General features: G+C 41.0%; 2 protein-coding genes across 2 annotated transcripts; both read right to left on the reverse strand.

Annotated features, from left to right (window-relative positions):
• Window positions 1–5589, reverse strand: ruvbl2 (RuvB-like AAA ATPase 2). Its single transcript, XM_032577366.1, has 14 exons — window positions 5427–5589; window positions 3921–3975; window positions 3776–3831; window positions 2966–3107; window positions 2704–2833; window positions 2556–2622; window positions 2253–2359; window positions 2050–2143; window positions 1452–1670; window positions 1259–1377; window positions 1037–1156; window positions 822–951; window positions 609–723; window positions 1–327 (listed from the first exon to the last, which is right to left on the reverse strand). The coding sequence occupies exons 2-14, from the start codon at window positions 3973–3975 to the stop codon at window positions 302–304; spliced, it is 1380 nt and encodes a 459-aa protein (XP_032433257.1). The 5' UTR covers window positions 5427–5589; the 3' UTR covers window positions 1–301.
• Window positions 5590–7466: 1877 nt separating this feature from the next.
• Window positions 7467–11526, reverse strand: ftr83 (finTRIM family, member 83). Its single transcript, XM_032577180.1, has 7 exons — window positions 10734–11526; window positions 10277–10372; window positions 9861–10094; window positions 9617–9776; window positions 9472–9528; window positions 9085–9153; window positions 7467–8293 (listed from the first exon to the last, which is right to left on the reverse strand). The coding sequence occupies exons 1-7, from the start codon at window positions 11307–11309 to the stop codon at window positions 7767–7769; spliced, it is 1719 nt and encodes a 572-aa protein (XP_032433071.1). The 5' UTR covers window positions 11310–11526; the 3' UTR covers window positions 7467–7766.
• Window positions 11527–13408: the final 1882 nt, after the last annotated feature.

Raw genomic sequence — 13408 nt, forward strand, 5'->3', positions numbered from 1 at the left:
TAATTATAAAAGCTTGTTTTATTTTTTTGTCAAAAAAAATCCAAAGACAGGATTCACAAAATAAACATAAAATTAATGAATATCTGAGGAACAAGGCATTAATTACGTAGGTCATTCAAAAAAAAGGCCAAATTTTTTAGCCAAATTTCCACATGAATTCCATCTCCGACAGCTGCAACATTTAAGCAAAATTGAGAAAATTCACAGATTAATTTCCCGTTTTTGTAGTAGAAACAATACAATTCAACCAGACTAACTGTGGATAACGGGAAAAACAAGAAACACTTTGGGGAAGTCTCCATTATGACGTATCCATGGAAGCCGTTTCTGAAGTGAGAGAACAGAAAGAACATCACAAATTCACCTGTCAGAAGTTACGTTTGAATTTGCAACAAGACATTATTAGCAGAGCAAAAGGGCTGAACTCTGCTGGAATAATTTCATCAGAGTTCTTTTGACTCATAATACAGAAGAGTCAAATTTCTTCAAGAAGGTAACGGCTAATCCACTGGTATCTTATAGTGTGAAAAACAAAAACCATGCCTTGTATCAATGCTTTAATCTGAAGATGTGGTGTACCGATGGAGCTTCCACACAAACAAACTCACGCGTTTCATTGAAGAGGAAGGAATCCTGGTACTCCTTCATGTACTGGGAGGACCTGGCCTCATCCAGGAAGAGTGAGTAAACCCTCTTGATGTCCTCCACCTGGACCTCCGTCCCCTGAGGAAAACAAGAGGCGGTCATGACCAAAGAGCTCCTATTTAATTTAGCCACACAAACAGATGAGGATTATTTCCTCTTGCTTCCGCTGAGCCTACCTTGCGTTTACGACACACCAGCCCAGCCGTGCTGATCAGCTGGATGGCGTAGCGCAGCGACGTCTCCATGCCGATCCGAGTGAGGACCGTGTGGGCCTCCTCGCTCAGCTCCACGTCCTCTTCTTCGCACCTGAAAACGTAAAACACTCGGGTTATACGTCGGATCCTTATTGAAACGATTTCTGCGAGTGGATGGCCGGGTGAAGAACCCTCACCGGATCTTTAGGATCTGCCTTGTTTCTTTTTCTGTGTAAGGTGAGGTGGCGATGATGAGCAGACGGTCCAGGAGGTCGATGGGGATGCCGTGAGGGCTCTGGTAGTTTGTTCCACGGATTCTGCGTGAAAGTTAAAAGTGAGTGTAGGTTCACTTTTTCATAAACTTTAGAGTGACGCATTTTGTTTATTTTCTTTATTCCTTGGGTTTGTGTTAATAGTACCGAGTGATGCCTCTGTTGGTCGCCATGATGAGAACTGGGGACAGATCACTCTCTAGTGCACGATTCAGGAAGGAGAAGCACTCCATGTCCAGCATGTGAACCTCGTCGATAAACAACACCTGAATAGACGGGGACATTTAGCTTAACTGCATTAATCGTAAGCAGAGGAAGAACATTCAAGGAACACACTTACCCCAGGAATAATCTCCGCCTTTCCCTCTTCCCTCCACTCACACACTTTGGCGTTAATCTGCTCACGGACCTCGGACTTGATCTCTCCCGTGTCTCCGGAGAAGAGAGCCAGGAAGCCTTGCGTGCGGCTGTTGATGACGTCGATCTCGTGGAGCGACACTGTGTGCACCACCTCCTTCCTCTTCTGCAGCTCTCCCTCAGGACACTGGACAAACTTTGTCTGCAAAAACAAAGAAAACTTACTTTTATATCCCAACATTTGTAGAACTAACAATTTAGGAGATACCTTTATCAGGGTATCTGCACACAAGGCCAAATTTAAGACTTTTAAGACTATTTTTAATGCCAGCTTGAATGAAATTTAAGAGCGAGAAAACTATAAATGTAGGGGAAAGTTGGAGAGTCCTGTTAACATTAGTGGCTTTTCAACAGAAGTGAGCCAGCGGCAAAAACGAACGTTGCCCCAACAACTAAAAAAAGCTAGCTAGCTAGCAAGGCTATCTGAACAGCTAAGTGCCAACCTCCCCCAGTCACACAACGCAATGAAAATGTTTGCATGCATCAAACTCTTGCCTTACAGAGACTTTAGTGGAGCATACCTGAGCTCCCATAGCATCATAGTCTCTGGCTCTAGTGAAAGAGCGTCCCAACTTGGTGATCTTGCCAGTGGCTTTGTCAATGGTGATGACATCTCTGTAGGAAGAGAGGGGAACAGAAACACAGAACATTTGTGTGTTTTAGCTGAGTATGTGTTATATTAAAATCCTGGACAAAAAAAGAAAAATACAAAATAGAAACTTACCCAGCTTGTACTTTCTCTTTGCTTAGACTGTCAATCATCTTGTTGCCCAAATCATATATAGTCTCCATTTCAGTAGTCTTTAGCGTCAGCTTGCCCACTTTTGCACCCTGATCAAAACATGTCAATCTTCAGTCATTTTTGGTTTTTAAAAAATCCTTAAGCACATCATGCACACCTTCTAACATCACAAATACAAAGGGCCCTATGTAATTGTGATATATATATATATATATATATATATATATATATATATATATATACAGTATATGCGTGGATTTAGAAAGTAATTAAAAATCAGCTCACCGTTCCAGTGGCGGGTCTATCAATCTGGATCTCCACCACCTCTCCTTCAATGATCTCCGTCTCCTCCCTGTCGATAAACAACTTTGCTTATTCATTTCATTCAGAAACAATACTGCTCACAGATCTGTTATTGTAGCGATTCCCTCACTTGATTCTCACTCCGATTGCCTTTCTAAAAGCTTGGCTCAGTGCTTCCGTCTTGCTCATTTCCAGGGAGAAGATCTCACTCCCGGCCAGAGCTGTGAAGGGCGTGTCAGGCCCCAGCGACTGTGCTATTCCTACAGGAGGACAAATACAGTCGACATAGAACGAAAATGCAGCTTGAGCAAATTACATCAATGCAAGTGGAAAATACCACTTTCTCTAAAGGAAGATGCTGTGTGCTGGAAAGCCGCCAGTGGACCTCTTACCCATAGCGATGGCAGTTTTTCCTGTGCCAGGTTGGCCGGCGATCAGTACTGCCCTGCCAGCAATGTGGCCGTCTTTAATCATCTCCAGGATGACCCCTGCTGCACGACGGGCGGCCAGCTGGCCGACCAGTCCCTGAGACACCTGCAGGTGAACAGGAGCCGGTCACCTTCAGCACAAACTCAGCATATTTCAATACACTCCTGTACCACTGGCAAAGTCAGGGTTCCTACAGCCTAAGAAAAGTTAAATTCAAGACTTTAGACTTTTTTAATGTTGCTTAAATTTGAAGACATTAAACACACACACACAAACTCAAGTTAGCAACAATTTCAGGATTTTTTTGGTTCCAGTGTTAATGTTTAAAATTTTGAAACAAATTTTACAAGACAGATTTAAGACATTTTAATACCAAATAACACTTTTATATATTTTTAGATCCATGAACTCAATGCCTATAAAGACATTTTAAGGATCCACAGGAACCCTTAAAGTAATTAGTGATTATATGTTGTATGAACAAATACAATACCCCAGGGACCACAGTCAAAAAGTTTCACCTAACTTTACTACAAAAAACAAAATGATCAACTACAATTAAACAGCTTAAAGCAGAGAATTTGATTAGGAGCATCTGCCTGAACAGCAAAAAACAATCTTAACCAATCAGAGCCTATGAAAAGGAACACATAGGCTCCATATGAAAATAGTTTTGCTAACAATCATCTCGTAAAGAAAGAAAAAAAACAGCTCCTCTCTTTACAGTTTAAAGAGAAAGTCCAACCAATCCAAAACTCAAGGCTCTGTCCTACCTGTCTTGGCTCCAAAGCATCATCCAGTCCAAGGCCGCGGATGTGAGAATGAGCCCCTACAACACATGGTGACGAGAGAGAAGACGTCAGCTACACTTGGAAGGGTAGATTAGATTAAGAGTGCAAAGTAAATCTGGATTCCTACCGATTCTCTCAATCCGTGTGATGTCACGAACCTCTGGAACTTTTGTAGCCGCCATCTGCAACAGTGGAAAAATCGGGAAAAAGATTAAATATAGCAAAGTTTAAAATAATCACATTTAGACCTGGAGAGTGATAATCACATTGTCCTAAATTTTAAAAATATGAAACCATTTAGAGGGGATGGTTGGTATTTTATATACCGTTTACCATACTGTAATCTTTACCAGCCAGAGATCCTATTATAATCACAGCTTACAGTAATTAGTTAGAAAGGATTTAAGAAATTACAGTTACTTTACAAAAGATTGTAACCAATATCTGGACAGGAATAAGCACATTTAATTCTAATAGCAGCTAATACTGTGTTAGCAAAACAGACTTTTTTCATCAATTGTTTCTTCACAAAATAGCTCGAGTTAAGCCAATTTGGATGGAAAGTCGGTGAACGTCAATTTTCAAGTTTTGTCACAGATTATCCATTGGATTTAGATCCAGATTTTACTTGGGTTATTCCAATACATAAGCATTGATAAATCCTTCACTGGCAATTCTACAATAACCATAGCGACAAGATGGATTAGCAGTGCTTGCCAACAGCTGACTGTGTCATCCAGGACATGCTACTGTGGGATATGGTCTTTGCTGTCTGGTCATTGAGCTGTTAGTATGCTGTGACCGCCTCTAGACTGTCCCACAGCAAGAGTCTTCAGTCAGAGACTTCTTCACTGCAAGACTGACTGCTACTGGAGATCCTTTCTTCACCACCCACAAATCTTTAAAGATACTTGGATCATACCAGTTGCAACACTGAATTGCTCTTTGAGATGAATAAAGTATTTTTGAATTTGAAATGAATTCTACTTCTGGCTTTATGGTGATGGTCGTTGTTTTTCTAGACAAAGTACAATGGAATAGAAGAAATAAAGATTGCTATTCAACTTGCAAGCTCTCTTACTCACCAGGAAGCCACAATGATAATTAAAATCACAACATGTCACAATAGAAATACTAAATTACCAAAAACTAAAGAGAGTAAGCTGTTAAATATTCAAGAATACGTTAGAAAGGTTTGTGGTGTTCAGTTGGTTGTCATAGTGACAGTCGTAACTCATGCAGCAAGAGTCTCAACCCGTAAGAAAAACATGAAACATTTTATTTAATCTTTTTGTTTTTGAGAGATAAATAATTGAAAGTTGGCGGAGCAATAAAACTGGTTAAATTCTAAAGACGTACTAAAGAGCTACGTTCACTCTTCAGATGGGTATTTGGGACTGCAATAAATACACGCCATGCTAATGGCAGCTAATGTTATGCTAGCGAATTAGCTTACTCCATTCATAGCTTTCTATAAAAGTGAAGCGCCACAACGTACTAAAATAAGGACCACTCGTAGGCCCTCGTAACAAATCTTTCACTTTCTGTACACAAGCAACTATATTAATGTATAAAACAGTAAAATGATATTACAAAATATTCTACCGGTTTACAGTAAAACGTGTGCACTCACCTCCACAACCACACTGAACGTGAGAATGCAGCGGCGCTTTTTCTGAAGACAGACCGCCTTAATGCGTCCGGAAGGAAACAAATTTTGATTTTCAGTTCCTATACGTTTTTCAGCTTTGCCCTCTCCACAGACGGACGCGGTGAGAAATACTAGAAGGGAAACTGAGAACAACGCACTTATTCTACCAAAAACTTATTTTTAAGGTAGGTGCTCTACATATTTTTATTCATATGCATAAATATGAATTGGACTCGGACCATTGTAACAGGAATTGCATATTTGAAATATTTCTCTTCCCCTCGAGACTTATTTTAAAAAAACAAACTCTTCCGCTCATAATGTATTAAGATTTTAAGCATCAGTTTCCTACTGCTCAATGCTGGTTGCGTTCATTTATTTTTGATTTGTTTAACAATTCTTTGTATAACGTCATAGATATAGAAGTGTCAAACCCATATCAAACAGTTAATGTTGCTTTTCCTTTAAAATATAGCCAGATTTTAATTTTGTTTCGCCATACAATGTAGCTACACTATAATTCCACATTTTCTATGTTATTATCCGGAGTGGTTAAAGTTATTTGTTTTTAATCTGATTATGTAATGGAGATTACACGTTCCCCTCTACCACCCAGCCATGGATATTAGAAAACAAATATTTCTGTGTGGAGACAAGGCGGGTGGGGTGATTACATGGTGCAGGAAGGAAGTCTGTCGCAGCTAATCCCACTGAAGGTCTGCATGTCTCTAAAAGGTACTAAAGGCACTTTTGCAGTGCTTTACTTTTGTCCAGAGAATCTTGAGTGGATCCCAACAGCCTGATGGGAAAATAAAACTCTGCATGCAGTGCTGTACATATGTCTCCACCAGAGGCTGCAAGACTCAAAGGATAAATGCAGATGAATAGATCCTGCCTCTCAAAGGTAGTAAGTACATCATGCACAAACTTAAAGTTTTTGGGGGAATACTTTTATGTAATAGGCCAACACAACTTTGAAGTGAAAAGAAAATTATATATTGTTTTACAATTTTTTTGCCACAAAAAATCTGAAAAGTGTGGCATTATGTCCTACCGATTGCTTTCAGAAGTCTCTTAACTGCTAAACAGAATCCACTTGTATGCCTCCAAGCACAGCACACTGGTCAGGGATACAACTGTGGGAGAGTTTGAAGTGGGAGTAGGTTATTAAACAATATCTAAAGCTTTAAGTATGTCATAGATCGCTGTTCAGTCCTTCACATAAAAAATGAAACAGCTATGGTACAACTACAAATCTTACAAAATATGTCAGCTGGGGTTCAGAAGTCCTGACTGTTTTTTACGTGTACATATCTCTGTTGTGTAACATTTAAGCCAACATTTCATCCCTCACAAAAATGTGGAAAACCTTAATTTAAGGAAGCAGATAAATTGAGAATGCAACATTAAAGCAAACTTCATATCCTGACTAAAATCTAGAGCAGGTTTTTATATCCTTCCTATAACGTCTTCAAAGTCACTCCCTTAAGGCTCAGGTTGCAGAATTCCACAATTACTTGTTTTCAGTATGATGCCAAGAGGATGCAGAACTTTACATGAAAAATGGATGTGAAATACTAATTTAACAAGAGACTGCTAAATCTCTTGTTAAACAATCCTGCTATCTTAAAAAGCAGGATAGAAATACATGCAAGTCATGCGTTTCTTTTAGAGCCTTTTGGTTACTCATCACTTGTTTCTGTACAGTTCTCAACAAACCTCTTAAAGGGAAACAATACCAACACTGCCATCCAGACAGAAACTTGTTATACACATTCAGTGAGTCTACAAAAGTGTTTGCTTTATTGTTAATTTCCTTAACAATAAAGTAGATGATAATGTTTTTGTTTGGAATTATGGTTGCAAGTAAATATTTAATATTAAGACATGCTGTGTATGGTTTGCTATCTTAATGAACAAGAAAGCAGCCTTCAGAAGCAGAGGTACTACAGTTTTGGCAGTTATCACTTTGTTATCCTAACAAAGTGATAAATTATAAAATTGAGACAATGACATCACAACTTTTTGTGTTAAAACAAATGTTTATTGATAGAAATAAGTTTAATATGAAATTATCATAACATACATCAGTCAAGTACTGTATATATTTGGAGTTACTCTATAAGTGCTTTCCCCCTAACATTTGTTCATTATAAGTAAAAAAAATAAAATAAAATCACATCCATCATAACAGCTTCCCTTTGATCAACACACATTGTTCAAAGTAAAAAGAAAGGAAATATATATTTGTAAAATACACACATATGTATAAAAAGTAATAACAGATGATTATTCAGTGATTGTTGGACGGATTTTATTAAATCACAGCTGTACGAGAGTGATTGCAGAATCGTACCAAACCCAAAACCCTGGATAGACAGGCTCGCTGAAGGAGGTCTTGAAACGGTGGAGGAGGGACATGGTGTCCCCTACGGTGTAGAACGAGAGAGTGCCCCCATCGTAGTCCAGGAAGACCCCGATGCGGGAGGAGTAAGGCGCTTTTATCTCTGTCTGGTCCTTGCTGTGGCGGGCCGAGTAGCTGGAATCGGAGCAGAACAGGCTCCATGACTTGCGGTTGTAGCCAATGCGGCAGCTGTCTCCATAGCCCGTCCTCTTGATGCCTTTGTAGGTGACTCCGAGGGCTGTGCCCTCACCGCTCCAGTCTACCTCCCAGTAGTAGGCACCTCCAGCAAGGTTCTCCTTACAGAGGACCTGGGGCAAGGAGTCAAACCTGGAGGGGTTGTCTTCGTAATCTTGGGGGTCTCTCTTGAGGGCGGCCTTTTTATTCCCTCGAGACAAGTAGAGCTGTCTGTAGGCTGTGTTTGGGTCCAGAGTGAGCTGGCAAGCATCTAAATAATTAAAAACAAACATTCACTCAGTAAGAGAAATCATTTAACTTAAATTGCTTGGGGTTAAATATAAATGAGCAGACCAAAGTAAGGTGAGGAACCCTTCACCAGTGCACCGCTAACTATAATGTCCCAGAGGTTAGCAGAATCTAATTAGCATTTTCACCTCTATTAGATGTTTAACTAACTTCTGCAAGAGCATGCTTTGCAGGGGGAAAAAGCAGGAGACCCTCTGGCTGGTCACACACAAAAACAGAAAAATCCCAGTGGTAAGATGTCACCTGCCTGCTGTGTACCTCCACCTCTGCAGGTCAGAGTTGGTGGGACACCCGGTGGCCTCGCCTAGTTCGGCCCGGCCTTTGATCTGGAATGCCAGAAGTAATGATACTGTTTGTGAGATTGATCACAAACAGAGGTCCACTAAACAAAGACCATCTAAGAGATCAGAGACCAAGGAACTGTGAGTCTCCAAGTCAGTCTTAAAACAGCTGGTTTACCCAAGCTTCTAACTTCGATCAAAAGAATCAAAGTGGGCCAGGGAGGGGCTCTCAAACTGAGAGGTGAAAATCACAAACCTCCTACAGTACCAGCATGCAAAAAATATTTGCAAGGAATCTGCCCCAGTCTCTGTCACCACTGTTGGACTTGCAGTAGTTTCTGATAATCAGATTTTGTGGTCAGCCACAGGGTCTGACAGAGAGACATTATTAGCATCTGATTTGCCTCATGCACTGGGCTGAGCAGAATGAGAGGAAGCAGCAAAGCGTGTCACAGCAGAAACAGAGACTCACATCTCAAGAAGTCGTCCCTGTACTGAGGTTCCTGGACGGGTACGGCCTTGTACATCACGGCCTCTTCACCTGTTGAAGCACATGTAGAAAAGGATCAGAAAACATCTCACTTAGTCGAGGTCATTTCTGTCTCTGGTTCAGCACCGATGGCTTGACAGTCCTCAGCAGGGTTAAACATTTAACCTGCAACTGAATGGCCTCAGGCTGCAACTGAATGGCCCAAGAATGACCTCTGATTAAAAAGATGTGCAAACAAACAGGACAGAAAAGAGCCAGGAAGGTTTGACTTTCAAATCGGGTCAGTTCGTAGTATATCATATGGTTAATGGGTCATCCGTAACATTTTTATCAACGCACTACATCGGGTAGAACATTTTGTTGACTCACTTTTAATTGAGCGTTTCATTTTGGGCTCATCCAGCTGACAGAAGGTCATTTTGTTCACTGCAAATGAAAAGAATAAGAAGTTAGGCTTAGGGTTGAGTTAGGCAGGACTGTTGAGTGAAACTGAGAGGATTTGACTCTATCTGACCCGTTTTGGCGACCTTCACCAGCTCTTCGTTGCTGAATTCATTCAGGTGCTGCTTCATCTCGGAGACAGCTTTGGTCACAGAGCCGAAGGTGAAGTAGGGATTTACGGAGACTGAAGGCAACTCCTCAGCCTCCGTCTGGGCTAGCAGCATGTGGTAACTCTACAAACCAAAATCAGCATCACTTTTGACATCAACTAGGGTTAGAGGTGGTTTAAGTATTTCTTTGGTGTTCTTGTTTTCTACCTGGATGAAGTGGATGTGGTCCTCAGTGCGGGACAGTTGGGTGATATGAGTGTCTCTCTTCTTCAAGTCGGCAATCTCATGAGTCAAACGCTCCATGTGGCCCTCTGCATTGTTGAGTGCAGCTCTCTTGTTTGATGATATCAGCTTGGTCATCTCCTGTTGCATCCTTTCTATGGAGCGCATCATGTCACTAAACATCTTCTCGCATTCCTGGAGCGCTCTCTGGGCCGAGTTCTACAGTGAGAGACATGACTGTCATATAAATCAAGCGGTTGCCTCATCATTTTTTTCCCCCACAGTAAGCTTAAAGACGCTGTCATCACTCTTTTCAGATGGAATGCTGTCAGGGGTGGCTGACTCAATGTTTCGTGGTTAGTCTGGTCTTATCTGTCTGATAGATGATGGGGGTTACGAACCTTGATTGAGTCCACAGCTTGTTTCAGCTCCTCCATCTGCTTGAGACGGTCATGAATCTTTTCCTGGATTTCAGCCTGGGTGGAGCCCAGACGTTGCTAAAATTGAAACAAGAGAAATTGGAAATAATTATGAGCGCAGTGCCACAAATGAGCTGCTAAGTCACAAATGCTAGACTTGATGTTGCAGGGTACGGCTCTGAGCTGATTCTGGAAACTGTCTTTGTGACCAATAGATATTTTCAATACATGAGTCTTGCTGTTTTTTCTGACAGTTTAATCTGATTCATATCCTGCTCAACCTTGCATTACACAGTGAACTATTGTCCAAATTTACACAAGTCTACATTATTAAACGTGTTGTCTTTAAGCAGAGTATATTGTTGGATTATCAAGATATCAAAAAGTCAGTCTCCAACCAGTCTGGCATGTTTATTAGTTGTACTTATAGTTTACATACCTGCTCTTCAGCTCTTTCCTGCTCTGCTGACACCATGTCATGACCCTTATGCTCTTTCACCGTACACAGCACACAGATACACATCTGATCGGTGCGGCAGAACAGCTCCAAGCCTTTCTGATGCTGTGGGCAGATCTGCCTGTCTAGGTGGCCAATTTCGTCAACCAGTTTGTGCCTTTTGAAAGTGGCTGACTCAAAGTGGGGCTTAAGGTGCTTCTCGCAGTAGGAGGCCAGGCACATCAGGCAGGTCTTGATGGCTTTGTGCTTTTTGCCGACGCAGATGTCGCAGCCAACATCTTGGGGTCCGGCGTAGTTGTAGTCCGGGGACGGAGGGGCTGGTGGAAAGGCCTCAGAGTTGCGTTGGATGGTGGACTGGCGGGAGCCTCCCATGCGCCTTGGAGTGGGCCTTTTGTTGTAAGTCACCCTGCACTCAGGGCAGACGTATGAGCCAGTGTGGTCTGCATGGTCCCAGTAGGTCTGTAGGCAGATGGAGCAGAAGATGTGGCCACACGGGATGGACACGGGATCCCTCAGATATTCCTTACAGAGGTAGCAGCTGTCCTGATCAGAAGACATGGTGAAGAAAACTTTCTTATTCCGAGAAGATGCTACGAAAAGAGAAGCTGAATTGTCTCAGCACAGTGGCAAAGTGATCCTACAGGTAGTGCAAGCACAAGTTTTATAGAGTAAACAGAGGGAGGTTAAACTGGTTAAGCCGAAACCAGTAAAACATGGGCGGGGTAAAAAACAGGAACAAGTGAATGTGTCCGACTCTTACAGAGTACTGAGAGAATGAATGAAATGTGTGATCAAAAGATACAACTGTTGTTCTTGAGCTATGGAACAAAAAAAAATAGTCTTTCAGTGATATATTATTACAAATATTGGAACATCTTCGGTTAAGGGATTTTTAACAAAGTAAGAAATGCAATCAGAGTAAGAAATTTGGAATTTGATTAAATTTAATCAAATTTCCTTGTTACAAAAAGATCAGCAAAAAGAAGAAAACAAACATTATACGTAACTGAGATAAAGTGCTAAGAAAACCACAGGTGTGCCTACACTGAAGTGGACTTCAGCTGGTTAGTACCTGGAATGAACGCTGTCATGTCATGCACTTATATTTACAGGAATCAGAGTGCAAACAAGATGACCTCTTTATGAGAGCAGATTTTCTGCTCTTTGATGGATGATTTTACAGCTCCATGTCAACAGTAGAAACAAACTACAATGTCTGATCACTGAAATAGTTGCTCCTTTTAATGACATGGCTAATTTAAATAAATAACCTTTATATCAATGACTGTAGCTCATTGTTTCTCAACCAATTTAGTGCCACTTTAAATTTGATAGTACAATAATATTTAGATTTGTAAGTTTATTTGAAAAATTACCTCTTCCCCTGATGTCAGACTGAGAGATTTCTCTCCAACCTTGGCCTTGAAATCCAATTGAATATGACTAAAAGTTAGTGACAAACAGTTCATTTGCATTTCTGGCAATCTGTATCCCAGTAAAGCATTAACATAATTTAGTGAAGGTGTTGCTCCACTGTTTGAAGGTATTGTTAATTGCAATTTGTGTGGCTACTGAGGACATCAACAGAAAATCCCACTTCGTTTTAGGACTGGAGCATGGTTACGTTGGGTTTCACGTAACTGTTAGCAATACTAGCCATTAGCACAATCACAACTAGCCTGTATGGACCTTACCAAGCTCCTCCCACAGCTGACCCACTTGACCGCAAGTCTCACAAACAAAGCCTTGCGCCGCGTTGTTTCTATGTAAACATGACTCGATTAGTGCATCATTTCTACCGGATTTTCACAATATATCAGCTACTACAATAGACAGAGGAACTAACAAGTTCATGTCATCTTTTTTGGATGAGATCAAGGTGTTTGAGCCACGGGATGCCTCCAACATTGTGCACGTCACAGCAAAATGCGTTTGCTCGATGAGGAAAACGGCAGATCCACACACCCTCTACATCAGGGGTACCCAAACTTTTTGAGACCAAGATCTACTTTTTCTTTCACCAGCCGGCTGAGATCTAAATCATGACACGAAGACATAAAAATTGTAAATTAAACTCTATTGACTTATTTTATGTGCAATATACATCAGTTATAGCAGAAATATTAAAGTGATAGAAAACCTTATGCAGTTTCTTCCTCAGTGAGACTCTGTCACTGGGAGGAGGTTACTGGTTTCTCAGTCACAAGCTGGTTGCAAACCTGAGGCCAGCAGGTGTCAGTCAGTTATGGTAGATCTGAAATTTGGTTTGATGACTGAAATATGAGAAGCTACAGACTGATAGGAGGAACCAAAGAGCTCTGTAAAGGTAAAGGCAAATCTTCTGAAGTTGGGATATAATTAATTTAATTTCACATAATTATCGCGGTAGAAGCTATTTGTTTGTTAAAATTTTATGAAATATATTTGTTCTATTTGATGTTTGTTGTGAATGACGTAAACTCACAAACGAACGAGGTAATTAGTCCAACGTTTAGAAACTACAGCGGCTGTAATGCGCCACAGCAAAGGTAAACAAAGGTAAAATAACCCGAACAGGTGATCAACTCAAAACCACTCCTACCTTTTTACTCTCTCTCTCTCTCTTTGTAGTTTAAGCACACCTGTTACCGTGGCAACCGGTAACAGGTGCTAGCTAG

The sequence above is a fragment of the Xiphophorus hellerii genome, chromosome 11 (assembly GCF_003331165.1).
Source record: "Xiphophorus hellerii strain 12219 chromosome 11, Xiphophorus_hellerii-4.1, whole genome shotgun sequence".
NCBI classification, from domain to species: Eukaryota; Metazoa; Chordata; class Actinopteri; order Cyprinodontiformes; family Poeciliidae; genus Xiphophorus; species Xiphophorus hellerii.